Source organism: Camponotus vicinus, unplaced genomic scaffold, assembly GCF_025532165.1.
Source record: "Camponotus vicinus isolate PSW18456_S1 unplaced genomic scaffold, iyCamVici1.0 SCAF_10, whole genome shotgun sequence".
Taxonomy (NCBI): Eukaryota; Metazoa; Arthropoda; class Insecta; order Hymenoptera; family Formicidae; genus Camponotus; species Camponotus vicinus.
In genome coordinates this window covers 6,236,446-6,263,462 of record NW_028141946.1, presented here as the reverse complement: position 1 = coordinate 6,263,462, position 27,017 = coordinate 6,236,446, and the positions used below count along the sequence as shown (strand labels likewise).

The 27,017-nt window shown below is 28.8% G+C and overlaps 5 protein-coding genes across 10 annotated transcripts; 3 read left to right on the top strand and 2 right to left on the bottom strand.

The window, feature by feature from the left end:
* The first annotated feature begins 333 nt into the window (after nt 1-333).
* Nucleotides 334-1,818, top strand: Bet3 (blocked early in transport 3). The gene is made up of 3 exons (XM_083080962.1): nt 334-413; nt 490-943; nt 1,214-1,818. The coding sequence occupies exons 2-3, from the start codon at nt 905-907 to the stop codon at nt 1,709-1,711; spliced, it is 537 nt and encodes a 178-aa protein (XP_082937088.1). The 5' UTR covers nt 334-413; nt 490-904; the 3' UTR covers nt 1,712-1,818.
* A 138-nt stretch (nt 1,819-1,956) lies between these two features.
* Nucleotides 1,957-3,102, top strand: LOC145961108 (E3 ubiquitin-protein ligase RNF180-like). The gene is made up of 3 exons (XM_083080964.1): nt 1,957-2,347; nt 2,566-2,754; nt 2,831-3,102. Exons 1-3 carry the CDS (start codon nt 2,345-2,347, stop codon nt 2,990-2,992), a joined length of 354 nt encoding a protein of 117 aa, XP_082937090.1. The 5' UTR covers nt 1,957-2,344; the 3' UTR covers nt 2,993-3,102.
* A 698-nt stretch (nt 3,103-3,800) lies between these two features.
* On the bottom strand, nt 3,801-6,674 carry Red (LysM peptidoglycan-binding domain-containing protein red). Of its 2 annotated transcripts, none has more exons than XM_083080150.1 (5): nt 6,263-6,674; nt 5,787-6,107; nt 5,489-5,638; nt 5,271-5,391; nt 3,801-5,049 (listed from the first exon to the last, which is right to left on the bottom strand). In XM_083080150.1, exons 2-5 carry the CDS (start codon nt 5,961-5,963, stop codon nt 4,889-4,891), a joined length of 609 nt encoding a protein of 202 aa, XP_082936276.1. In that variant the 5' UTR covers nt 5,964-6,107; nt 6,263-6,674; the 3' UTR covers nt 3,801-4,888. The 2 variants fall into 2 exon arrangements, with proteins under 2 accessions (XP_082936276.1, XP_082936275.1); XM_083080149.1 differs by having other exon boundaries at nt 3,811-5,049; nt 5,267-5,391; nt 6,263-6,664.
* Nucleotides 6,675-6,969: 295 nt separating this feature from the next.
* Cka (Connector of kinase to AP-1) lies at nt 6,970-12,787 on the bottom strand. Its single transcript, XM_083080148.1, has 11 exons — nt 11,930-12,787; nt 11,416-11,519; nt 10,700-10,927; nt 10,282-10,486; nt 9,890-10,051; nt 9,621-9,762; nt 9,302-9,429; nt 9,033-9,211; nt 8,584-8,921; nt 8,066-8,377; nt 6,970-7,930 (listed from the first exon to the last, which is right to left on the bottom strand). Exons 1-11 carry the CDS (start codon nt 12,197-12,199, stop codon nt 7,761-7,763), a joined length of 2,238 nt encoding a protein of 745 aa, XP_082936274.1. The 5' UTR covers nt 12,200-12,787; the 3' UTR covers nt 6,970-7,760.
* A 1,718-nt stretch (nt 12,788-14,505) lies between these two features.
* On the top strand, nt 14,506-26,534 carry Wde (Fibronectin-III type domain-containing protein windei). 5 transcript variants are annotated; one of them, XM_083080145.1, is made up of 15 exons: nt 14,506-14,657; nt 20,133-20,453; nt 20,617-20,724; nt 20,896-21,855; nt 22,270-22,598; nt 22,701-22,961; nt 23,052-23,372; nt 23,467-23,614; nt 23,743-23,921; nt 24,014-24,112; nt 24,224-24,278; nt 24,453-24,520; nt 24,672-24,771; nt 24,862-25,031; nt 25,136-26,534. In XM_083080145.1, the coding sequence occupies exons 2-15, from the start codon at nt 20,153-20,155 to the stop codon at nt 25,229-25,231; spliced, it is 3,195 nt and encodes a 1,064-aa protein (XP_082936271.1). In that variant the 5' UTR covers nt 14,506-14,657; nt 20,133-20,152; the 3' UTR covers nt 25,232-26,534. The 5 variants fall into 5 exon arrangements, 4 of the variants coding, with proteins under 4 accessions (XP_082936271.1, XP_082936272.1, XP_082936269.1 ...); XM_083080143.1 differs by having other exon boundaries at nt 14,507-14,657; nt 23,740-23,921; XM_083080144.1 differs by lacking the exon at nt 14,506-14,657 and adding an exon at nt 16,964-18,305 and having other exon boundaries at nt 23,740-23,921.
* Nucleotides 26,535-27,017: the final 483 nt, after the last annotated feature.

Here is a 27,017-nt window from a genome sequence, read left to right as displayed (position 1 = left end):
GTTATTCACTCATTTTACGAAATTACGAAAAACAATTATTTATAAGATAATTTACAATCAATTAAAAAAATATAACATTGTTTCTTATTAATAACAACAAATGTGATTATTTAAATTAATGTGATCATTTAAATTATTTTATAATCTACAACTATAATCATCACGAATAATAAATAAAATTTCCTTCTCTCTACATTCATCTATTTATAATTAATTATTGTTTCAACATGCATTATTGTACATATATTATTAATAATAATTTGCCAGAATAAATATGTACATGCATTAATACTTATTCACACACATTATGTAACTAAACATATGAGAAAATAAGTGCACAAGGAAGTCGCGTTATAATAGCGATTTAATCCTTAAAAGTTACAGAATAGGAGTACTGGTCGTATTTTTTTACGGTAATAAAAATAGTGGTTTTCTGATATTTTATGTGAATAAATAAATATTCCAAAATAATAAAGAGATATATTTTAGATGTATTTATTCATTGCATTATAAAGGATGGCCAAGAGCATTATATATACAATATACAACGCTTGTGAGGAGGTAGAGCGTCGCCGACAAATGCCTGAAAAAAATTGTGCACATTATATGTTACCCTTTGAGAACATTCGTGGACACTGGCTTCGTAGTTCATGTCCACAGAGGGCGTAGGGATTATCTAAAAGCGGGTTCGATGTTTACTCGCAATAAATAGCAAATTAGTCAGTCTGATCAAAGTAACATAAAAATTTTATAAACAAAACCTTAATAATCTTTAATATATATAATATATATGTAATATGTTCAGACTTTTATATTGTATAAATGTATGTAGACAGAAATAATATTAAATAAATATCAGCTGGTAGTTTAACGTCGCGATTGTCGTTTAAGGCAATTGTCAACAATGTCACGAACTGGGACGAAGCTTGACGCGAAAAAAGTGGCAAGTATTACATTGTTTTGTATGCACACATTAATTCAATATCGATAAATGTAATATAATTTTTTCTTATTTATTTCAAGTATAAAATTAGTCTTGAAAGGTTATGACCATTATTAGTTTTAAAAAATGAGAATTAATGATTATTTTGAATTTTAAATTTATAAATTTTAAAAATTAATATTAATATACCAGCCGTGTGTATGCATCAAGAAATAATATTATTCTGATTTAATTTATGATTTGTTTATATATATTTGTATTATATTACAGAATTCTGAATTATTTACTCTAACTTATGGCGCACTTGTGGCCCAATTGATTAAAGACTATGAAAATGTGGAAGATGCAAACAAACAATTAGAAAGAATGGGATATAATATAGGAATTCGATTGATAGAGGATTTTCTGGCGCGGACTGGTTCTGGTCGATGTTATGACTTTAGAGATACAGCAGAGAAGATTCAAAGTGGCTTCAAGATATTTCTTGGTATAACACCATCAATTACGAATTGGAGCCCAGCTGGCGACGAATTCTCTCTATGTTTCGAGACAAATCCATTGACAGAATTTGTAGAATTACCAGATAATTGTTCAAACTTGAAGTATTGTAACATATTAACTGGTGTACTTCGAGGAGCTTGCGAAATGGTGCAAATGGAAATTGCTTCCTGGTTTGTACAGGACCAACTTAAAAATGATAATATAACTGAATTACGTGTAAAATTTGTCAAAAGATTAGAAGATGCAATACCAGCAGGCGAGGATTGAATATATCTGTTATCTAATGTGCAAATGTTATCTATAATTTTATCATTTTAATGATAAAAAATATTTTGTATTTTATGTTATAATAATTACAAGATATATTAGCTACACATATGTATTTTCTCATATACTATTTGCATCCCATTATTTTTCATTTAAAAATAATATATTAAAGATTTCATTTTTCTATATATTACAGTTTATATTAATGTAACTATGATGAAATGAAATATGATAAATTTATATATACACATATACACAAAAATATAGTATACATTATTTATTATTCTTATAACAATCAATAACATTATTTATTATTTTTACAATAATAATATATTTCTCTATAAAATATATTAAAAAATCTTCCTGCTTTTAAATAACACTCTAATAGATAATCTTTTTTTCCACAAAGAATGCATCTGTCCATGTATACAAAAGAGGTTATATTCGCGTTAAGTGTCATACGTAAAAAGAAGGTTACACAAGATCTTATTTAGATTTTTATTGCAATTTTATATATACTTTTTTTCAAGTTGCAAAGAGAGTATAATTTCGAAGAACATATATTCCAATTATAATATCTCTTACTAAAATAATGATAATTACAATAGTGTAATTAATGCTAGTACCATACACATGGTAAGTTTTGTCAATGTTGTTTCATTTTTATAACATATTACAATATATTATATAATAAAATATTACATACTATAATTCTTCTCTTTATAATTTTAACTTATATTTTATATTTCCTCGTCAATCAAATACCATTAGTAATAACATTAAAACTTAATAATAATGATAATTATTTTTTAGATATATATTTTTAAATTATTCTTTGCATTATCTGTTTTTAGTATATTATGGAAGTGAGATGCAAACATTGTTGTAAATCTCTTTTTAAAGGTGATTCTATTTTATTTAATGCACATCATGAAATAAAGCAGCATCCAATAGATTTAGGATGTCAGGCAGATAATTCTGATTACTGTTCATATATGACTTCGGAAAATGTACCAGATTGGATTATGAATATTATCAATCAGGTATATTTTCCTTATTAGGATTCAAAAAATATGTTTGAAAAATATGAGATATAAATCAAAATAATTATTTTTATAGGAATCTTGGACTAAAGGTAAATTACATTGCCCATATTGCAACAGTCGCTTAGGATCTTTTAACTTTGTAAGCAATACAAAGTGTTATTGTGATAAATATGTAACACCTCCCATAAGAATAGTTAACTCTAAAATAGATATACTATATGAAAGAATAAAATAACAGATAAACATAAAAGATAAACTGTTAAAGAATATATATTTCTATGTATATATATATATATATATATATATATGTGTGTGTGTGTGTGTGTGTGTGTGTTTCCCCTTTTCCATATACTACTATATTCTTTATATTTCCAAGAACAACTTTCAAAATTAAGGAAAATATAAAAAATTATACTTTAAAATATATTTTAAATAATTTTTAATAATACTTTATATATATATATATATATATATATATATATATATATTTTTTTTTTTTAATTTTAAATAAGAATAATTCAAGTTTTTTTATGCAATTACAATATATTAGAAAATAAAATTTATTAGCTTATTATATATTTCTTTAATTTTTTATTTAATATATATTTACATCTTTTTTTATATAGTCACAGTTAATTATATCTTTCTTAACTTATACATATGTATTAAGACTTATATATATTTATAGCATGATGAGAAAAAAGAACGCATCGAGATATTATAACATCTTATATATATACAATGTGTAACATTTTATATATATTTTTACAATAAAATTACATTGTGTATATATATATATTTTTTTTATAGAGAACATTTTGTCAACTAATACTGCTATCAACAATATATACAGCATAAAATAGAATTTTATTAGATTATGTACAAAATTGGAAACGTATGTATATACATACATATATACATATACATGTATGTATTGTATATCAAGTCTAGATATAAATATTCTTTTTTTAGAAATAATTTACTAATTTAACTACTTCAACTAATTTTTTTATAAAAATTATAAGTTTAAACAATAAAATCTTTCTAACTTTTGGATCGCTTTATATATTTTGAAGAATAATTTTTCTGGAATTCTAGGAGATTATAATATTCACATAATTATATGATATTATTTAAGATAGCTTTTAATAATATTATACTCCAACAAAATTGAATATTATTTGTAAAAAGTTTAATTCAATTAAGAATTAATATTAAAGGAACTAATTTTTTCATATCTTTATATTCCTTAGAGAAATTTGTTGCTTTTTCTGTATTAATATTTGTTAATAAAAACCTCGTTAGGATTTTTATAAATAAAATGATAACATTTACACATATATATTTAATATTACAAAAATGTTATATATTTTGTTTTTCATTGCAAGAAACAGAAATTAAGAATTTATAATAATAAAGTAATTGAAAAAAAAAAAAAAATATTACTAACAATTATATAACAATTTGTTTAAAAAGTTGTATCATATAGATAGATTCCATAATTTAATTGTATATGTAATTTTGCACTATTTCTCTATTATGCAGCTATTTTTTCATAATGTTGCCTTTAGTTTTTTGTGATTTTATCACAGTGGTTTATAAAGTTAAAAAAAAAAGAATGTAAAAAAATGCATATGAATTTTTATAATATATACCTAGGCAAAAACCAAGTATCGAGAAAATTTTTACACAGAAATTTGTATTCAAGGCACAGTATGGTCCACTAAACATTAGTTAAATAGTTACTATAATGTTCAAATCGTATAAAAGTTAGTTGATCTATTCATATTAACATGACAAACAAAATCATAAAGTTGAAATACAGTGATGGTGCATTCATTATGTAAGATTAAATTTTAAAGCTATAAGAATACAATTTTTTGATAGCAAAAATCAAAAAAGACAATACAGTTCAATTAAATTTATAACTGGATCAATCAACATTGAATATGAGAAACAATCTCCTATATCACATTGATATACAGTACATCCTTTCCTACAAGCTTTTTAATAACAATCGAATCAGGATATTACAACCCAATGAAACTTAAATGCTACAACTGGAACATTTCATCTTGTTGCTGCTCAAGTCTTTGTAAGGAAGTCTTTACTTTTTTTCCTTGTGTCATTACTACAGCAGTTGGAAAATTATGCATATCACTAGAGGACATGGGTCTGACAGTATCAGAGGAGGGTGTCGAGTAGGTATTCGACGTAGTAGGAAATGAGTTTCGTAATTTAGCAGATCCACGCCGTCGTTGTATATAAACATCATTGCTATCAGTACAGAATCTGTAACAAAATGATTTATTGATATAGATATGATTTTTTTGGTGGTAAGTATTATGCTTAAACTTGAATTTGTAGGTAACAAATTATGAAGGTGTGCCTTTTTATTTTTGCATATCTTTTTTATATTATCAGGTTAATATTTTATATATAACACATGCTTGAAAAAAATTCAAATTTTATTTGAATTATACTGCATAAAGCACAGGAAATAACTTACTCACTGTTCCCTTGAGCACGTTTGACTTCTTTCTTAACACTAGCTATTGAAGAATCCATTTTAGCTAAGAAATCATCAACTGAACTTTCATCATCAATAGATGATATAGATGAAGGACTAGATATCTACAAAATATTACATTTGTAAAACATGTTTATTCTTAATGAAGTATAACATCTGCTTTTTGTTTCTTTTTAAATTTTCTTGTTAAATTTTACTTACATTTGGAGGGATGTCATGGTCTTCAGGAGCTACGGATTCACTATTACATACAGAGGCAGAATTATCTGCATTAATAGGAATAAGCAAATGTTCTCGTAAAAATAAACTATCTGAAGCCCATAATCTATTAATTCTTCTTATTTGTTCTGTCTGCAAAAATTGATAGCAATTATATATTGGAATCATTATTGCTTAAAGCAAGTAATATCAATATTTTGGGATCACTGAATAAAGTGCAAATGTAACAACAAATGTAAAATACAAAAATGAAAAGATCTTGTGCATAAATAAGTCATACCGTAACTCCATATTTCAGAGCTATTCCTTGGAGAGTATCTGTAGGACACACTGTGTGTTTCACTAAACTCTCGGTCCTTGTCATGTGTTTAGCTGTACTCCCATACTTCTTTAGAGCCTTCCCAGTATCTCGAATATATCTACGCTCCTCCATCTCTCTAGCACCATTTCGCTCCATTGCTAGGCCTTTAAGTGATGATGCTCATGAAAGAGTAAGACATATCGTAATTCGACGACGTTGTTTTAAATCAATGTGTCAGTTCAAGAATCAGAGAAGATCAAGAAGATCAATCTATTTTATTTGCATCGTCCCTCGCATAACCTGTTTAAGGATTTTATAGAATTAGACAATTAAACTACTATCAATTTTCGATAAAACCAGTGAGTCACATTGAAAAATTCGCATTGTTTCACTAATCTCTTTTCTTTATCTCTCAGCATCTTACGCGAGGTGAAACTTAAGGATATAGCACTTACGAGGTGCAATAATAAACGATTTCTAAGAAGTTGGAAGCGCTCTCATGCCTGGAATAGTGTGCACGCGCGTGCGAAATTTTATCATTCTCTTGGGATCATTGACAATTTTTCTCGCTGATTTTCGTCGAATTAGTCACGAGGAAAATCACGGGATCACACCGATACATGTACAATACGAGCGCTATGGCTGATTAACGTGATCGCACCTGAGTGCGAAAAACTTAGATATGCAATAGTGAGTAGTGCATCCATACTGCATTGCTTACTGAGAGATGGCATTATGTATCATATGATTCAAATAAAATTGCAATCACGATAAGGTGCAATTTTAAAAAGTATATGGAAAATAATTTCCTTTTCTTTAGGTTCTCTTTTGATCTGCGTCTTTAAAATTATTCGAAAAAGTTATTTCTTGTAAACAAAAAAAAAAGAGAAAGGAAGAGAAAACGTGCGCTTCGTTTTAAGTCACGTGGGACTGCATAGAAAATGAGGCAATCATATGACAGCACGAGACTCTCGAAAGATGTAATCAATCGTTTTTATTAGGCTACATTATAAAAAATGTTTAGTATATTTATGAGATAAATTAAAAATAAAAAAATTCAACTTAAAGCATAAAACGGCAATATTTGAATGATTTCGTTTTGTGGGCATATAAAATAAGAAAATAATGGAATGAGATTTTAATAAAAAAATGTTCATTATAATACGTTACACAGTTATCTATTTTTAAATACAATATATTACAGAGAAACACACAATTTTTTATATAATTTATTGTTATTATAATATATCTATTATAATTAGCTTAGGATTATTATTATCATTACTATGTTGTGTGCTAGCCTCGATGAATATATAAGGCAGCAGGAAAAATTATGTGTAATGGGAGACTAATGCATTTTTTTTTAGTTAGGACAACTGTATCGTCGATTATTACGATTGTATTAATCCCCAGTAGCAATGTGCAACAGTAACGGCGATATTGGTAATAAATAGTTAACGTAAGGATAAATATTACGCTACCGCGGCAGTGTACTTCCTGGATTCTGTGGGTAAGGGGCTGGTTTCTCTAATTATCGGGACTATATCGGCTAATATTCTACATGATAGACCCCTCCCCGCTATTCTCCAAATAGTATTGTGGCTACTCAATGATGATTAACATCAACAAGCAGCGCGTTTATATTTAAAATTATTTCTTTCCATAAACTGTCACAGACAAGAGTTACGGATAAAATTTTCATTTCCTCTCTTATATGAATATCTATACGATCAATTTGATTTTTTTATAAACCGGTACCTTGGAAAAAGGGATCAGAGAACGATCAGAGTTACAACAGAAATTGGAAATGTGTATACGTATGTATATATGTATGCGGATGGACACATAAAGTTATAAGGCTATCTAAAAAAGAATAAGAGTACAAAAACTGCTTGATTTGATGTAATAATAGAAATTATTTTGATGCGAGTGTATCTCTTGGATTTACACATTTCACACAAACACTTTGGCGAGAGCGTCGGCGCCAGCGCTTGCTATAAATGGTCTTGATGGGTGAAACGCTACGTCCAAAATACTTTCGTCGAATTTCTTCCGATGTGCTGTTATCTCCTGAACACAAGTCTTGTTGTCCATATTCCATAATCTTATACTGCAATCATGACCTGCATAATAAGAAGTACTGAATTAGAAACAATAATACACATGACTTTTAAAATTAAATTTTCATTAAGTATAATTACACATTTTAAAATCTCGTTATCGTGATTTAATAAATTATTTTCTGTCTTTATACTTACTTCCTGAAAGTAAGTATAGACCATGAGGATCTACAGCGAGACTAGTAACTGCGTCCAAGTGCGCTACCATCGCGTGAGCAAGAGTAGCTGATCGGTGATCGTAAAATCGAATATGCCGATCTTCATGCGCGGCCACAACAAGCGGTAATGTTGGATGAGCTACAACGCGATTTACGCCTTTCGTTTCGTTCGCCTCGAGTCGCGCAACGATCGCGCCAGTTTCAGTATCAAATACCACGCAAGCTCCTTCATAAGCTACGACTAGCTTGTGCGGCTCGTCCCTGATAAAATCTACTGAAGTCGGTATGCCGTCTATAAAAAGAAAAATCATTATAACATATTTAATAATCTACAAATATACAATATATAGAAAAACTTACATTCAATCAATATTTGCTAGATAAAGTTCTGCGAATTTGACTTTTGTGTTATTTTAGCATAAAACTTGCTCTACTTGCTAATAATTATCTAACGGTGTTAACGCTTTAAGTTTAAAACATTGTATGATATTTATGTACCTTGTTCCGAGACATATGTATTGAGAAGAGGTTGCGTGGCCTGCGGAGCCCATAATTTTACAGTTCCGTCTGCGCTGAACGACAGCATGGTAGCACGCAGATGATACATACTCAAGCCCCAAACGGCATTTGTGTGTCCTGTTAACGTGTGACTAAGGACACTTGGTTCGTACGAATCGTACGGATCAATGTTAGCTGATGGAAGTGTCCAACAATGGATATTGCCATCTAAGCCACCACTGTAACATCGATTGCCCGCACTGCACATGGCTAGACACAATACAGGTCCAGTATGTGATCTGAACGTGTAAAGTGGTTCTACATCTAATGAAGCTGACCTGCACAGAAAATGAAAAGTATAACAATATTTTATATACATTTCTTTAAATATGTTGCAATTATAAATGTGTTATCATAATAAGAATACAACAGATAACAATAATACAAACTTCTTTGCTGGAACAGTCTTATGAAGATTCCATAATTTCAACGTGTGATCATCACTTGCAGTGATAAGAACTGGATCTGTGGGATGGAAGACAAGTGCCCTAACAGCATCGAAATGCGATCGTAATGTATATTTTGCATTCCACGTTTTTCTGAAGGTTTCTTTTGTGGTGGAAACTATCTGTATAATAATATGTATTGGAGGCATTAGTAAATTATAACATTAACTTTGAATATTAATTTATAAAATAGAAGAATTCTTTCAACTTACATCGTATGATATTTCCGCATCATTATTAACACATAATTGCTCTAATTCTCCTAATTCCAATGTGGAATCACCTTCTTTATTTGAGTGTCTTGGATCTAATTGCAATTCTCTATGCATATCTATTGCATCTGCATTATTTGATTGTAGAAAATAACAATTAGTAACAAGCAAATAAAAAGATATTTTAATACATGTACTCATGTAAATAGATATGTAAATAAATACTAGAATGTAAATAGATACTTTAAAATAAAATACATTTGAAATATAAAACTGACATCCAAAATATGTGAATTATACAATAAGAACTCTTACTTACTCCATTTTGAATGAGAATTCTTTTCCAGATAAATAGAACCAGGTGGTGATTCTTCAATTTCTGTGAGGAGATTTAATTCGTTTAATACCTCTTCTGCTTCTGCATCTGTGTCAACATCTTCTCCTAGAAGGGGCATAGATGTCTGCAAGAGAAAGGTAAAAGTTATATTAAATACAGAATACACAATACATAATACATCAATACAGATAATACTCATATCATAAAGTGAAATATAATGAAAGTATAGAAATAATAATAATAATAATTACTTTATTTGGTTTGGTATCTGTATTTGCATCATAAATTTCATCTTCCACATCTCCTTCTTCTTCTTCCATATCCATATCTGTGTGACCCAAGAATTCAAAATTTGCTATAACAGCTGCTTCTGTATCTAATATCATTGCTTCTGCTATAGAAGATGGCTGTTGCTAAAATAAAAATATTATGTTTTTATATAGACATTATAGATATAATATGCAACATATTTAGATTTTAATCATTTATTTCAAATTTCTAAATTTTTGTAATAAATTTTTATTTATATACATTCGCGCGCGCGCACACACACTCACACACGCAACAAAAATTATAATTAGTACTAGCATTAATGTTCTTTCTAAAAGAATTTATCTAAAAACATATTTATTCATATGTTTACCTTTTTTGGAGGATGCTGTTGCTTTCCCCGACGTACAAGACTTTCATTATATTCTTGTTTATCTTGTATTACTCCTTCATTTCCATTTAATGCTGGAGTATTCATTTCTTCTGTGTCTGTGTTATTGTTTAAACCGAGCAATGATCTTACTCTGTTTGACCGTACATCTATTATTGTATCAGTATATCCAATCTCTTGTAAATATCTAAAAAAAAATCTTCTGTGAAGATCTTTCTCTTTTATCTTTTAAAATTAAATATTTTAGATTAAATTCAAATATTTATATATTTTTTGGTTCTTATGTATGATGCAATAAATAATATATAATAATAATAATAATAAATTTTATATATTAATAACTTAAATATATATTATATAAATATTATATTCTTCTGAAAACAAAAAATATTTTACATACTGCCTTAGAAGCTGACGACCTTGTCTCCAACTAACATTACTGACAGATGTGAATGAAGCTTCTCCATCTCCACCTCCTCCTCCGCTGCCACCACCACTACCAGCACTACCTCCAACACCACCACCACTTTCAGAGATATTGCACGTAGTATCTTCTTCATAAAGAGGTGGTTTGATATCTCCTTGCATTATTAAGTCGGTACCATATTTTAGTTTGTGATACCTTGCTCTGTAAAAATAAGAGATAATATTTAAATGTTATTGATATAAATTATGGATGTCTTTAAATATAGATATTTTAATGCAGTCACATATACTTTAATAATAACTTAATAATATAATGTTGAGGATATCTACCTCATATATGATATCCAATTAATTTATATAATTTGTATTCTGAATTTAGTGTGTATTTGTGTATATAATTAGTTAAAAATATATTTATATTAATATATCTTAATCTTTTTTTTTAATAGATGAAAGAATATAATTATTTAATTCTCTTATTACAATATATGTGCATGTGTGTGTATATATGTATATACACTATGTGTATGTGTGTATGTGTACACATATATTAAATATTACGTACACTTTAAAATTCGAATATTTTGAACTAAAAATATTATTTTTAAATCATTTATTTTAATTTATTTTTAAATAATATAGCTGTATGTGCAATTATATGTATACATACATAAATAATTTATTATTTACCTTTCTTGCTTAAGCGCATATTCTAACATTTTTATTCTCCTCACAAGATCATTCTTCAAATTTTCTTGTCCTTTCCTTTCACCTTGAAGGAAAGCTATCCTAGCCTATACAACAAAATACAAAGAAAAGTTAATCAATGTCAAGAATTTATCATTAATGATACTATTCTATATTTCTTATTTCATAGTTTGCTAAACATCATTTACATTGGTAATGTCAAATAGCTCGAGTATCAAGCAGAAAGGCATTTCTTATGTTTCACATGGCAAATCAAAAGCAACAGTGTTACGAACGATGCGACTATGTATTCAAATCACAAGACATTCATTACTATTACAGTCTATCGCGAACATCTGCATTATCCTAAAGCTGACAATCGGTTGGATTTTTTTTACGTTTCTATGATTCTTCCGTCACATGACAGCTGAAGCAGTAAGTACGAAGGAATAATCATCGCGCGTCCGAGTCGACATACGATACAATTACCAGTGGTCGAATTGAAATCCGTATATACCTGAAATTCCGCTCTGTCCAGCTCCCATTGGGACCTCTCGAGCTCGAAGCGGGCCCACTCGTGTTGAATAAAGTGCAGAATACCAGGCATCGAGTACTGCGGTCGTTGGTCCTTGGCATCGCCGTTGCTGCCATTGTCACTGCCGCCCTGGTGCTTATTGTTGGCGATGGAGACATTCGCGCCGCCGGCCAGCTGGCCGTTATGATTTTGGGACGCGGGGCTACAGCTATCCTCCATTGTGGCACCACAAAACTGGCTGGGCACCTTCATTTCATGACACGGCGGCCATTACAGCAACTTCCCTTTCTTCGCCGAGTACCCCGAGAGTGCTCTCCGGTCGGACAATATATTTCGATCGGCTCGTCGGGAAAGGAGAGACAATTATTACGCATGCGGACGCGATGCGTGCGCGTTTCGCGCGAGAAAAATTCGCAGTCCCGCTCTCTCGCGAGCTCTCGCTCTCGAGCGACGCTCTTGTGGAAAAGCGGAGGAATCTCGCGCACACGGATGATCGTTTCCTCTTCGTCTCGTCTCTTTGCTGCGCCGCCCTCGCTCCGTCAACAACGGGTCGACGGGTGAAAGCTGTCGCGCGACATGCCTCGTATCCAGCTGCGAGGGCCCTATCTGCACTTGGCCGATCGGTCCGCGCGCATCGTCGTCGAAATCTTAATCTTACCCTTCAATCGGCCCGATTCACCGACGACATTCACTACCCCCTCGCGGCTATCCCTTTCGCCGAGCGGATCGCCCGTTTGTTTTTCTAGTCCTTGCTACGCGGCGCGTTACGGCCTCCACGTCGGTTTTTATTGGCTGTCCGTCTGGCCGCGAGCCACTCCGACGTTCCACCTGACGCACGGAAGCTCCATTCATCTCTGCGCGACAATCTCCGTGGACCAATGATGTTGATCGCGCGACTGTACACACGTCGGTACGAACGTGAGTAACCTTGTGAACTGAGCCTGATTATTCCCCATTCAAAAATATCACATATGTGCATGTACTTTGTGTTCCCCATGACGTCGATTATTATCCAATGAAGATAAAGTAAGAGAAATTTGATTTATTTAAAAATTTCTTTCGACTGGAAGGTCTGTCGTTCTGTAAACGAAGCTGAGCATAATATATAATATGAAGGTTGCAATGAATTTTAGTTAATGAGAAAAATTTATGAAAAAGATTTTTTTTAATTTATTATATATATTAAACATCAATAACAAAACAACTATTTCGTTACAAGTACCGCATTTCAGATATATAAAGTAGTAAAATCTTGTTTTCATCGATTTTTGATGCTGGCTGTACTCTAGTAATTTTTACTCGGTCGATATATGATTTATTTAAATAAATTACAAGTTTAAATCTCCTTGTACTTAAGTCATTTAAAACAATCTCTTTATATTAACATTGATTTTCAGCCGCCCCTCTTATTCCAAATATACAAGTGAAGAAAAATAACGTTTCGATCATGTGCACAATTTAATGTATAATTTGTGAAATAATTACATTAAATCATGTATCGTTGTAATCGCTTTGAACAGCGCTACAACTTTTATTCTATCGAAATATCTGCATAATATTATAAAAAATTATGCATATCTTCATTTTTAAATAGCTTTTCTAAGCAACTATTATACTCGCAATAAAGTTTAGTTTAAATCATTTAATTTGATATAAATTTATATGGTCTCTCTCTTTCTTATTTTATAAGAATAGAAATACTTCACTCACTTCAGTCATTTATGATAAGACACCCTATATATTACTACCTACAGACAAACACACAGATATACATCTCACACACACACACATATTTCTTATAAGTGATGAACATAGATACAAATGATAAAACACAATAATACAAAATAATATTATAAATAATGATAAACATAATCATAATATAAATATAAACAAAAAAATAAGATAAGAACATATAAACAAAAATTTTTAGTGACTTAAAAATTTGAATTACGATGCCATTATATTGTTGTTTGAAAACAATACTGTGATATAATCTTCGGAATTTTTATATACTAATATTCAAATTACCAAATTACTTTGTATATTTGTACATAACTTTGTATATAATCGACACTTAGTGACAACAATTTGTCTTGAATTCTTAATAATACATTTCGATATACTTATTGCTTATATTAGATTTGCGATAACGGTTACTATTAGAATCTTATGTGACTGTAATTGTAACAACAAAGAAAATATTTTTGTGTAAGTGTAAAGCTCTCCGACCAAGGAAAAAAAAAGTAATGTGGCTAAAATTGTTGGTCGGGAATTCAGGTAACTTCGCGCATGCGCAAACGAGACTTCATGTGAAACATATAACAATGTATATGTACGATATACGTCGATAACTCTTAGATACGTATTTATTAATGAATTATAATTTATAAATATAATTTAGACTTTAATATTCCATCTTACGCTGAGTCTTAGATTCATGGTATAAATATATATGTACATTAATTCATTGTAATTTTGCCGTGTTTCCCCCACGTCAATGTAATGTAACGTTAGGTGAGGTAACGGTAGGATAAGCATTGGCAACGTTGCCGAAGTCGCTTGTTTAGATTGCGATGTTGCAACGTTATTCGATGGTCAAGTATCAAAAGTGTAGTTCCATTTTAGCATATTTATAATAAATATAACTTGTTTCCACGTGGCGAAAAGTATATACGTCACTGCTCGAAACCTTTCCACGCAATAATATAACGTAAGTTTATCAATTATCATCAGTCTACTATCTTAATATGGGTCTTAATATGGTTTGGGTCTTCTACATTGGATTTTTCATCAAGAAATTATATTCAATTCGTATTAAGTATTAAAAACTTTATGTCGACAATCGGATTTTGTCGGAATTTTATTCTATACAAATTTGAAAGTACTATAATTTTAAGTTTTTTAAAATGTTTGAAAAATTATGTACGAAGAGAAAGAGAGGTTAAGTAGTCTACATTAGTCGATGTCCAAGATTAAATGATTTTATTTTTTATTTAATTTCTTTAAAATAATTGATGGGAAGTCATTATATAAAAAAGCCTTGGGCCTTAAGGCCCAAATTTAAAAGCTGTTGTTATTATATAGAGATATTTTAATATAGAAAAGGCACCATTTTAGATAGTACTATATACGCCATTTTGTTATTATTTCTTCTATAAATGGTTTTATTGATTTAAAGGCGATTATAAAATTTTTTGTGACAATTCATTTTTTATATCGTATTAGTATCATGAATCAATAATATATATAAGTGTGCACAATAATTTAACGAAATTTTGCAAATATATCCGTACAATTTGATGAGATTTTATTAGATCTAATAAATATATTAATTGTATTTATTTTTAACTTTATTCATATTAATTGTATTTATTTAACTTTCTTCTATTCAATTATTTTTCCGAATTATGTTGTTCACTAATAAGATAATGCCATGACCGAAATGCTATCGATCGATTTAAATGCATATAACATTAAATGATTATAACATTTTTCATTCAATTAATTCTATTTTTTTATAGAGAGAACTCTCTCTGTAGGCAAATTTATATGTTTAATAGATTTATAATGTTTTATATGTAGGTTATGAACGTAATTTTCATAACTTTTTGTTTATTGCAACTTCATATTTATATATATATATATATATATATATATATATATATATATATATATTTTAATATATATTAAAAGTAATATCAAATAGAGTAAAAAATGCATTTCTTGAGATAAATTTCTAATGTTTTATATAAGTTTTTAAGTAGAAAAAAATATCAATCAATACATTAATACAAGTGGAATATCCATTTGATACTATTTCTGTATTAAGTAGAATAATATTAATTAAATATAATCAATCGTTGCAAAATTTTATCTTTGAGAATAAGATTATAACTAAAATATAATATAAAATTAAGAAACTACTTCTTAGTATTATGTGACGACATAGTATCGTCATTGAGATAAAAGTGCCAAAGATGGCGATACTTGTTCAGTTGAACCTTCACTTAAAAATAGATAGTTGATTATATTTTTGAATTAATAATATAGTTAATTCTTATAATTACTCTAAATTCTTAATAAATTTTAATATATTTTAATTTTACAAGAAATTATTACTTTTATAAAAGACGAAATAGTGTATGTTGCATTTGATATGATTTGGAAAGTTTTTTTGTTTTTTTTTCTATTTTTTAATTTTTTGATATTGTTATAAATAATAAAAGAGCTTAGCAATATTTATATCCAATATTATTATACTTTAAAATCTAGTATACATAATTTCTAAAATTTTTCGCATTGTTTATTATGTTTCTAAATTCATCAACATTGTAGTAGAATAGTTTATCTAAAATTAAATGAGATAAGAGTATTTGTTATTATCTATTCCAAAGAATTTTGAAAATATACGCGCAAATTCTTGGGCGTATTAGTGAATGAATTTTTACGATCAGTAGACTGTAGCTTAGAGATGATAAAAATGCTGCATAAGTATATTTCACAGGCATATGACTGCATAATCATGACTGGTCATTATTCGAACTTTGAATAATTCAAAAAATTTTGTTTAGAATATATGTAAGATGAATAATAGCAATCTACAAAAGTTTTGAGATTTTAAAAATATTTCCTATTTTACACACACACACACACACACACACACACACACACACACATATATATATATATATAAAATGCTGAGTTCTCGCAAGTGGCGCCCTCGCAGCGGAATATCGAATTCCAGAGGGGAGAATTGGCGCCGAATTAGGGCAAAACTGGATCCGAAATATCAAAAATTTCTTAAAATGATTAAAATAGATACCATAGTGAAGTTGTATTCTTTTATCGATTTCTCTAACAAAAATATCTATTATTTTATTGCGAATTACCATTAGACTAAAAATTCTCTGTTTTCTATGTGATCAAAAAATATAAATTATACTATACTGTAATACTATTTAACATATAAAAGAGAAGGAAAAAAGATGCGTTTCAATATTCACTGCCAGTACTGAAAATCTATAACGTGCACATAACGTAAACCATAGATTTTCAATACTGGCAAATCTTACTCTATAGTTTACGTCACATACGCTATAGATTTCAGTATTAGCAGTGAATATCGAAACGCAACTATAGATGTTTATCTCCTTGCACCGGGCGCCATCAATGCTAGGGTCGGTCCTGATTGTGTTTGATTAGTAGAAGTTCTCCAATTGGAGAAATATGCAAATATTGATTACGTTATAATTAATATAGTATAATTACGTTAAAATTCAATTTTATTGGTAAAAAATACGAAATTTTCACCATATCACCAACATCGACATTTACCAGACATGTATAACATATGGACATGATTAAATAAAATATATTAACATTATTTCTCGAGATTAAGTCAAGAATCTATATTACGATCAAATACCAGACTTAAGATCGAAATAAGCCAACAAAAATCGATTGCTCTGCAATACGACGAAGAACTGCGTCTTTTCTCCCACCATTTATTCTGCCATTGGTGCGTTGAGTAAGGTTGAGTAAGGAGGAGAGGGGGCTGGTTCATCAATTGCTCAATAAAATGAATTCCCCTCCGTGGCTAAAGCTATATATAAATCACGGAAAGATCTCATATGAACACAACATATGTTAAATTTTATCGAAAAATTGTTCAATAATTGGATCCACACAATGGAACTATAAATAGGAAATGAACCATACATATATATAGAGTAGTATAACAAAATGAATTATGCAAAGATGCTATCTGATAAACAATGTTAAAATGATAATGACTATAAATACGATTAAAATAGAACGAAGCATATGAATACAATGACTAAAAATGAATAGATACAATGTCACGTGGATGGAAAAAAAAAATTATCATCAGTGCATTTTTGTAACTCTTCCAGATAGAAATGGTGAATTTTTTGTGAATAATTGCCAGAATGCGGTTAAAAACGATGTTGGTTAAAAATGAAGTTCTCGTTATTGCGCAGCAAATTCTGTCGTAAGAGCATTCTGATACTTCGTGTACATTCGGCCACCTTCGGAACGAATCTCGGGGCCTAAATGTAATGTATTCCACGCTCGATGCGCAAATCTGTCGATGACGCCGTTTGCTTGTTCGCGCGGTTTCTTTAATTCGCATTTGTGTCTGAAAATATTAGTGCAATAATAACGATGTTCACGAATCGTTTTATTGTCGATCGAAGTGTCGCTGTTCGCTTCGTAGCATCTCTTTGGTGTTGAATAAATGTTTCAATGAAGCTTAAGCCAGCTTGTGTATTCTCGGTTCTCATAACCTTTAATGCCAACACGAAATGATTTGCCCTTTTTAAGTGGCATAATTTTTAAGGTGATAACCTTAAAGTGATTTCATATAAATAAATGCGATTCTTTTCGATTTTTTTTAAATTGTGTACATATATATATAATTCGCTAATATAACAAATCGTTAAAAATACCATGTTGGAGATACGAAATTATATTGAAATATGGAACAATTTCGTTTTCAAATATGAAAGTACATAGTTACTCGTTTATTATAAATCAGAATCAGAAATACGTTCTCTGTCCGCCATCTTTTGCTTCACTATGCCGATAAATCGGGGCCTTCGGCCCTATATCAGGGCCCGATTTCGTTATTCGATTTCCCTGAACATTATGCGCGATAATTGCTACATACTTTATAAATACAAAAAACTTTTTGTTTTATTTAATTTTATCGGGACGTGTCAAACTTATGCACCAATCATATATCCAATAAAATAGTGACCTCGGACGATAAGCATCGATCCAGACCGAAGTACGCGCGCGCGCGCACACGTGTGTACAGTAGCTGTCAGAATATTAAGATTCGTTATAATGAGAACTCTCATTATATTGATAATTTCTGTACTATAATTACTATAGAAATAAGAGATAATAATTATTATTATTAAAACGTTAAATAAGAAATGCTACTATTTTCTTTCCTCTCTATAAAAAAAAATTCTTCAAAAAAATATAAATATATCTAAAAAGAGTAAAAAGGATATTTTCAAGAAGAAGCAGTAATTTTTAAATATGTCGCAGATTTTTTTGAGCAAACGATAATTTGTCTCAAATGAAGATGATCGTTTTACGGATATAAAATTCCAATTGCGAATCTCCATATTACTATATTTTCAACCATAAGACAGCTTCTGTTCAAAAAATTACACTTTATTTGAAACTTGCATGAGAAATTTTTTCAATAACATAATGTTAATAGTACATGTGTCGGCAGATTGTCAGATCCTATAGGAATGAATGACAAATGACATCATGTTGTGTTCGTATTATATAGACATAACCTAATAACAAATTGATAGCAGAAATTAAGTAGAATTTGTAAAACAAATTATGCTTGATTTCTACTACTAATAAACTTTCCATATTGAAAATATGTTAAGATTTGCCTACATCTTTGCGTCAATCATGTTTTGTTGACAAACTAGACAAAATTTGTGCTCTGACGTACTTGTTACTGCCGATAGCATTACGTGCGTCAAGTTTTACATCTTAAATCTATAACCCCTTTCTATTTTTAGATAGCATAACATTTTTGCGATATTTTGCAAAGTTTATTCTTTTTTATCTCTCTAATAAAATTAATTATATATCTCTGAGTTATTTAAAATTTCGAATATAAAAACTATTTGCTCTTGCGTTTTCTCTTGTGTTCACCTTTTCTTCTTTATTTGAAAATATATTAATATTTTAATACTTGTGTTAAAAATAAATTTATATGTAAAGGTTGCTTTAACGAAACAAAAATGCATCAACTATAACGATATCGACTTCGTAATTATTAATTCGTTATTATTTGTTTATTTTTGACGATTTTTTCGCGAGTACAAGTGACATGATAAAAATTATTGTCGTGTGTATATGTGTGTGTGTGTGTGTTTATGTTTGTACGTGTGTGTTTATATATATACACACACACATGTATATATATACATGTATATATATACACACACACACGTAACATATACACATTTGTGTAACATTCAAGAAAATAAAGCGAAAAAAGAAAATAAAATTGTATATCTGTTTATCTCTTAAATTGTACTATTTTATTATATATATTTCATGCAGTTTTTCATTGTTTGAACAACATTTAATTGACAAGATAAATATAAGATAAATATAATTGCAGTGATTTTTATTATACTTGTAATGGAGAAAACACAAACTGGAATAGCACATGATTCAGAATCTAGTTCTACAATCTCTTGTATTGATAGAATCAATATTGAACTATCAAAAAAGATTAGTATTGATACTACTGATAATGAACTATCAAAAGAGAGAGAAGAAGAATTATTATTTGGTGCAGAAGAAGAAGGAGATGATGAAGATGTACTGTCCGATGATAGCTTGCGTTTAAGATTATCAGATGATGAAGATGTGGAGCAAGAAGATAATATAACAAACTCTACAAATATTTCGGAATTTAAATTACAAAATAGACAAAGTGGTATATAATTATTTATTTGTAAAACTTAAAATTCTATTAAATTCTAATACACTATTAATTAATTTTTTTATAGATTTCTTTAATATTATGTTTAATTTAACACAATACAAATATTTATTTTTTTAAATCTTTATAGATATCATTATAGATATTTTTTTTGCAGAATATGTAGATGTAATCACAGAAAAAAATTTATGCTCTGACATACAACAAATTGTTGAAGAAGTCTACAAGCCTGATGATGGAAAATTGGAGCAGAAGAATAATTCAGGTAATATTTTTATGAATGACAGAAAAATTATAAATAATCACCATACTAGATTAATTTTCTAACATTAATAAATTAATTTTTAAAATTGAATAAATATAATTGCTATTTACATTATTGTCAAAATCTATGAAACAAAGAAGAAATCAATTACTTCATAAAAATTTGTTGCAGCAATTAAGATGTCCCAAAATTCAGCATTATTCTTAGATGATACATCAGAAAACAAACGAATACAAGATAATATATGTAATTCGGAAAACAGCAGTGTGACTGTTAGTGCATTTACTGAAAAATGTACTTCCAAGTCTAATAAAGATTTAGAAATTACTGCTGCAAGCATTAAATGTTCAAATGCAGCATCTGAACAACATATAGCATTAGGAAATGATAATTTATCTACAAAAAATCGTATACAAATAAATAATCTTCAAAATGCAGAACCAGTAATTCACAGTAATGATAATTTAAAAGAAACAATCAGTGATAATAAAGAAACGAATGCCACAAATACTTGTGAGCTAAATAAATTGGATAATGTAGACAGTAATAGTCCTATTATAGATTCCGCTAAAGTTCAGGTTTATAAAAGTGAAAAATTATCTACACTTGCAATTGTTGCTAACAGTGATGATAATAATTTAAGCGAAAAAGTAGTAGATAAAATTTTTAATGATGATAATCATTCTGTAAAATGTCCATTTGTCGAAATTAACAATAGTCAAGATCCTAAAGATTCAATCAAATCTGATAATTTTGATAATTTATCATCTCATAAAGATTATGTTGAACATGTAAGTAAAACTTCAGAACACAAGGATATAATACAAAGCAAAGATACATCAAAAATACAACCTGTGAAAAAAGAGAGCAGTACTTTATTAGTACAAGATCAAAATAATTTGCTCAGTATAAAAGACAGTAAAGAAATAACGAATGAAGATCGTGATATTAATAAATCTGTAATGCAAATTATAAATAATAATTCTACAAGTACATTGCAAAGAATTTTATTGGAATCTATTGATGTCAAAAAATCTGATAATGAGATTAAAAGTATAAATGCTACAAGAAGGAAACGATCGAAAAAAACAATTAATACAATAGAAGTTTGTGTTGAAGAAGACAAGCAAGGTAGGAAATATTTTACATTGGAAGTAAAATGTGATTCATAGAATTCTTATATAAAAGAAAAAAAGAAGAAAGAACAGAATAAAGAAAACCTGATAGAAATCTCCCTTAACAGCTGTATGAAATTAATTCTAATATTTTATAAATTTTTAGACACAAATATATAAATAAAGCTTACAAAAAACTTTAAATTTGTGTAAAAAAAAAACTGTAGATATTATATTTTTTAAGATTATTCTCTAACAAAATATTAGTTACAAAAAAATTTTGTAAAATAAATTACTTCTGCAGTCTTTGTGCTTTGTCGTTATGTAAAATAGTTTATTTATAATTTTTGCTATATATACTTATATAATATATATAATATATTTAATATATTTATATATTAAAAGTTATTTTTACATTTTATTATTACAGAAAAAAAGGAAAACGGACGACAAAAAAGGAGAACTGCCAGAAATGCAGAGGAGATAATCAGAAAAAAGTGTCTTAATAGCGATAGTGATTCTAGTGATTCTAGTACAGAACAATTTGTACCAGTGAATCACAAATTGAATCAGGATATACGTTCTGCGTCACCCCCTTCATTAAAACGTAATTGTTCAGACAATGAAATTTTTAATAGTGTTAAGAAAGTGAAAATGAGTATTAAATCTGAGGAAAAAAATGATATTACAAAATTAGCCTTTGTTGAGAAATTTTTCCAAAGGGATATGAAAGAAAAATTGCCGAAACTTACGCAGGAGGTAAAAATATATTTCAGAATAAAATATCTTTTAATAGTTTGCTATATATATATTTATTTTAGCACTTTTGCATTTGTTATAATCGACAATTTGTTTGTGAAGGAACTGGAAGAACTTTTAATTCAGAAGATTGCCGAAACGATCACGATGCGTAGTGAAATTGGACAATTGAGAGAACAAGCTCGCATCTCGGAGAAATATCAAGAAGTAATGCGTACAAAGCTGCAGCAATTAACAAAGCAAGTGAAAGATTTTGAAATGGTTGTAAATCGTAACACAGCAGATCGTCGTACGAATCCTGACAAGCCTGTTGCGCCTATAAAAATAAATAGATCCGTAGGCTTACAAGTCAATTTCATAACGGTAATTATCATAAGACATGTTTTCTAACATATTTATATATGATATTCATTGAATATTATGTTAACAATGATTAACTATATTACTCAATAGGAACATGGAATACAGAGCTTACGACAGGTACAACAAACCTCGCATGTTAAGCCTGTGAACGCTCCGAGCAATGTTAATTCCTCACCAGCTGAGTCAAATAATAACAACAATAATGCAACAAGACGCAATGGTATCAAAACAAGATCGCCCCGGCCTGCAATGACTACGTCAACTCCTACAGTTCCACAGAGTCCGATACAAACGGCGCCTCTTATTTCTACTGTGACACCGGCGGCTCTAGTTGTTGCTAAACCCTTGGATTCTACACACACGTTAACATTATCTAGCCAACCTCCCGGCCTTCAGCCAATTTTACCTGCTGTGAGACTTATTCCAATAAATATTTACACAACTAATATATATAATATTGTACTGTTTTATATTGCATTCATTTAATTATTTGCAAATTCTGCAGCCACAACAACAGATTCAGACACATCCGCAACAAGCTATTGTTCTAAATGGTAAAATACAAAATCAAGTAAATCGTCCGACAGTGATAACTTCAAAACCAAAAAATAACGATCTTATTGATCTTACAGATGAAGAAGAAAAGAATAAATGTAAATAACTATTCTCTCTTTGCACATACATATATAAGTCATGCTTTAAGTAATATCTTCATATGATGAATGATGATAATGAATATGAAATTTTTATAATTTTTCATACAAATTTTATGTTATAGCAGCAAATGTAAAAGTCACAGCTATAACTACAACCTCTATATTGGAGCAGCAATTAAATACGCCGAAATATACACAATCCTTCCAAAGAGTAATACAAACAATTCCAACAAACGTAGTTCCAATTACGCAACCGGCTATAAAAGTGATAACACCTAACCAGCCACCAGCAACTGCCCTTGTAGTAAGCATTTTCTTCTTATTTCATTAACATATATGTTAACCATGACATTAAGGAAAAAAAAATAGAAACTCATGAATATATACTCTTTTTAGAATAATATGAATCCGCCCAGGGTGGCGTATGTAATGCAAAGTAGTACAGGCTCACCAAGACAAGTACTAATAACATCAAATGCTAATCAGCAAGTACAGGTTAGTACTTTGCAGCAGTTTCGTTTTTTTTTCCTTAAATCTCTATTGAGATGACAATTATTGAATATTTTACGATTATTTTATATACAAAAAATATCGAATATCTTTTAGATACGACCAGTAACTACATGTAGATCATCTTTTTCGACTGTTACCTATAAGACAGGTAATCAAATTATATTTTAAAAAACATATTGTGTGTGCGTGCGTGCGTCGTATGTGTACATGCACATATGTTTATAGTTTTTGAATATTAATTTTGTTATGACAAATATAGAAAGTGCTTTCATGAAATATGTAGTGCCTACTATTTTATGTAATTTATTATATTATTTTGTAGGAATGTCAACAATTGCAAATGGTACTGTTCGGGTACTAACCACACCAGTTCTGTCAAATATAAGTAAGGTAAGGTAAGATAAATATACATATTTATATACGTACATACATATTTATATACGTACATACATATTTATATACGTTCGCGTACTTTATTCTAATTATTCTTTATAACATATATTGGTTAAAATATGATAATTGTATTACTATTTTATTTCAGCATCCTGCACCACTGCCAGATACTCCAAGTTACACAATGACACCTGGCTGGAAACTTCCACCACCTGCTCCGTCGTTAAAGATTTCAAAAGTCTCAAATGGTATATTATAAATATTTCATTTTATATAAATATGATTAGATTCAAATTTTAAATTAAGAGAATTTAATAGCATCAATATCACATTAATAGGTATAGTGCTATCCTGGAACATGAATCTGTCAGATAAATATGCAGATATTGCTAGTTACCAATTATATGCATACCAAGAAGTTGCTGGTGTAAATCCTAACACATCATTGTGGAAGAAAGTGGGAGATGTGCGGGCACTGCCGTTACCTATGGCGTGTACCTTGACTCAGGTAAATATAAGTAACATTACAGTAAAATTACAGAGAATAAAATGAATCTTCTGGAATTACTTGGAATTCGCGAAGTATTATACAAGATAATATTCTTGTTACAGTTTTCTGAAGGTAACAATTATTACTTTGCGGTCAGGGCGGTCGATACACATTCTAGAAAAGGACAGTATAGTATACCTGGTAATATTTCTCTGTAAGAAAAAATATGTTACATGTCATGATCTCCATTTCTTACCCGTTATTTTTTACTTCTGCGTTCAACGCATAATTGTGATACAAATAGTCTGTAAATCATTTTAAAATAACACGGCATATTACATCAGATCTAATTCGGCAATAACTCCTAACTTAATATTCATTTTGAATTCTTGAATTTGAATTAAACAACTGTTCCTATTGATATTACTCCTATAAATGCTTCCAATTATATATGTATATATATACATGTAATAGAATACATAACTTTCCTAATTTCATAATAGATACCTGGTTTTTCACATATTTGTTTGGGACAAAATTCAAGTATTGATATTATATTTATATATAATATTTTTTTTATCATAATAATGATTAATAATAATTGATGAGTGATTAATGAATGATGAATTAATAATGAATTTATGAAATTATTTTGATGCCTATACTTTTTAATTTCTATTATTCATAAATATTTAGTAAATTTTCAGTCTATAGGACCAGAAATTCTAGTCAAAAAATTTCATGCACAACTTCATAAGTATATGTAATATTACTTGAAGACTGCGAAGGAGTATGTCATAGTCTGTTTGAGAGTTGGAATGATAAGCGCCAATAAACTCTAAGCGAAAGATAATGATAAGACAAAGACAATTGTAGTACAAAATATGAAGGAAATATTTTATATTATATGAAGGAAATATATTAATTACTATGCAATTTTTTTGGCAAGATAGTCTATAGATTATCATATAATCTTATTTTGTTGTAAGACAATAACAGCTATGTAATGATCAATACATTCCTTACTTTGTACTAAAATTGCCTTACTCTCGGACATTGTCTTCCGCTCAACATTCAATATCATTCAGTGCCAACTATCAAGTGATATACCGTGTTTACTTTTCAGCCAGGTTTTATTTAGTCTGTCTATTAACGATATAAGATTAAAAATTTTTTCATATTGTGCTTTTCTAAAGTGGGAAAAGAAGGCACTAACTAAATTTAATTATTTAACTCACATTCATTCTATGATAATTTTTTTTAAGCTGGTACTTTCCAGCAATAAACTTAGAGTAATTGACTATTATATTAATAAAAAGAGAATGATATAATTTGCTCAATTTTTATACAGTTAAATTTGTATGTGTATTTGGATGTGTATTATAATGCTAATATGCATCATAGGAAAAAAGTATCTTTTAACGAACGAGATATATTAATCTTAATTACTACTCGTATGTAAATATATCAATTATGTATCACTATTAATTATATGTAGATTATATAAGTATTTATACATGATATAGATTATATTAATTTAATGAACTTTAATCAACTTCTCTTAATCCTATGATAAAATAAATATTAAAATTCTGTTTTTGTATTTATATGAATAATAAACTTTTCAACTAACTTTTTCATAACTTTTTATTTTTTTTTTTATTTTTTAGTTTCATTTTTATATTTATTTTGTTCATTTTTTACTTGTGTGTGCGTCCGCAAGTATAAATGTATATATTATACAAAATTCATTCTAAAATTTGTTTATATATTTTTAGAGAAAATATATATATATATATATATATATATATATATATATATATATGAAATTTTATAATTATTTCCAGTGTTTATTATTTTCTATTGTATTTATTATTTAATATATCACAGATATAATTTATAGCAATAGAAAAATAATATATATTATTGAAATAATAATTTTAGGAAGTATGAATTGTACTTATAGTATGTACTTTTGTGCAATATATATGTAATTGGACAGTT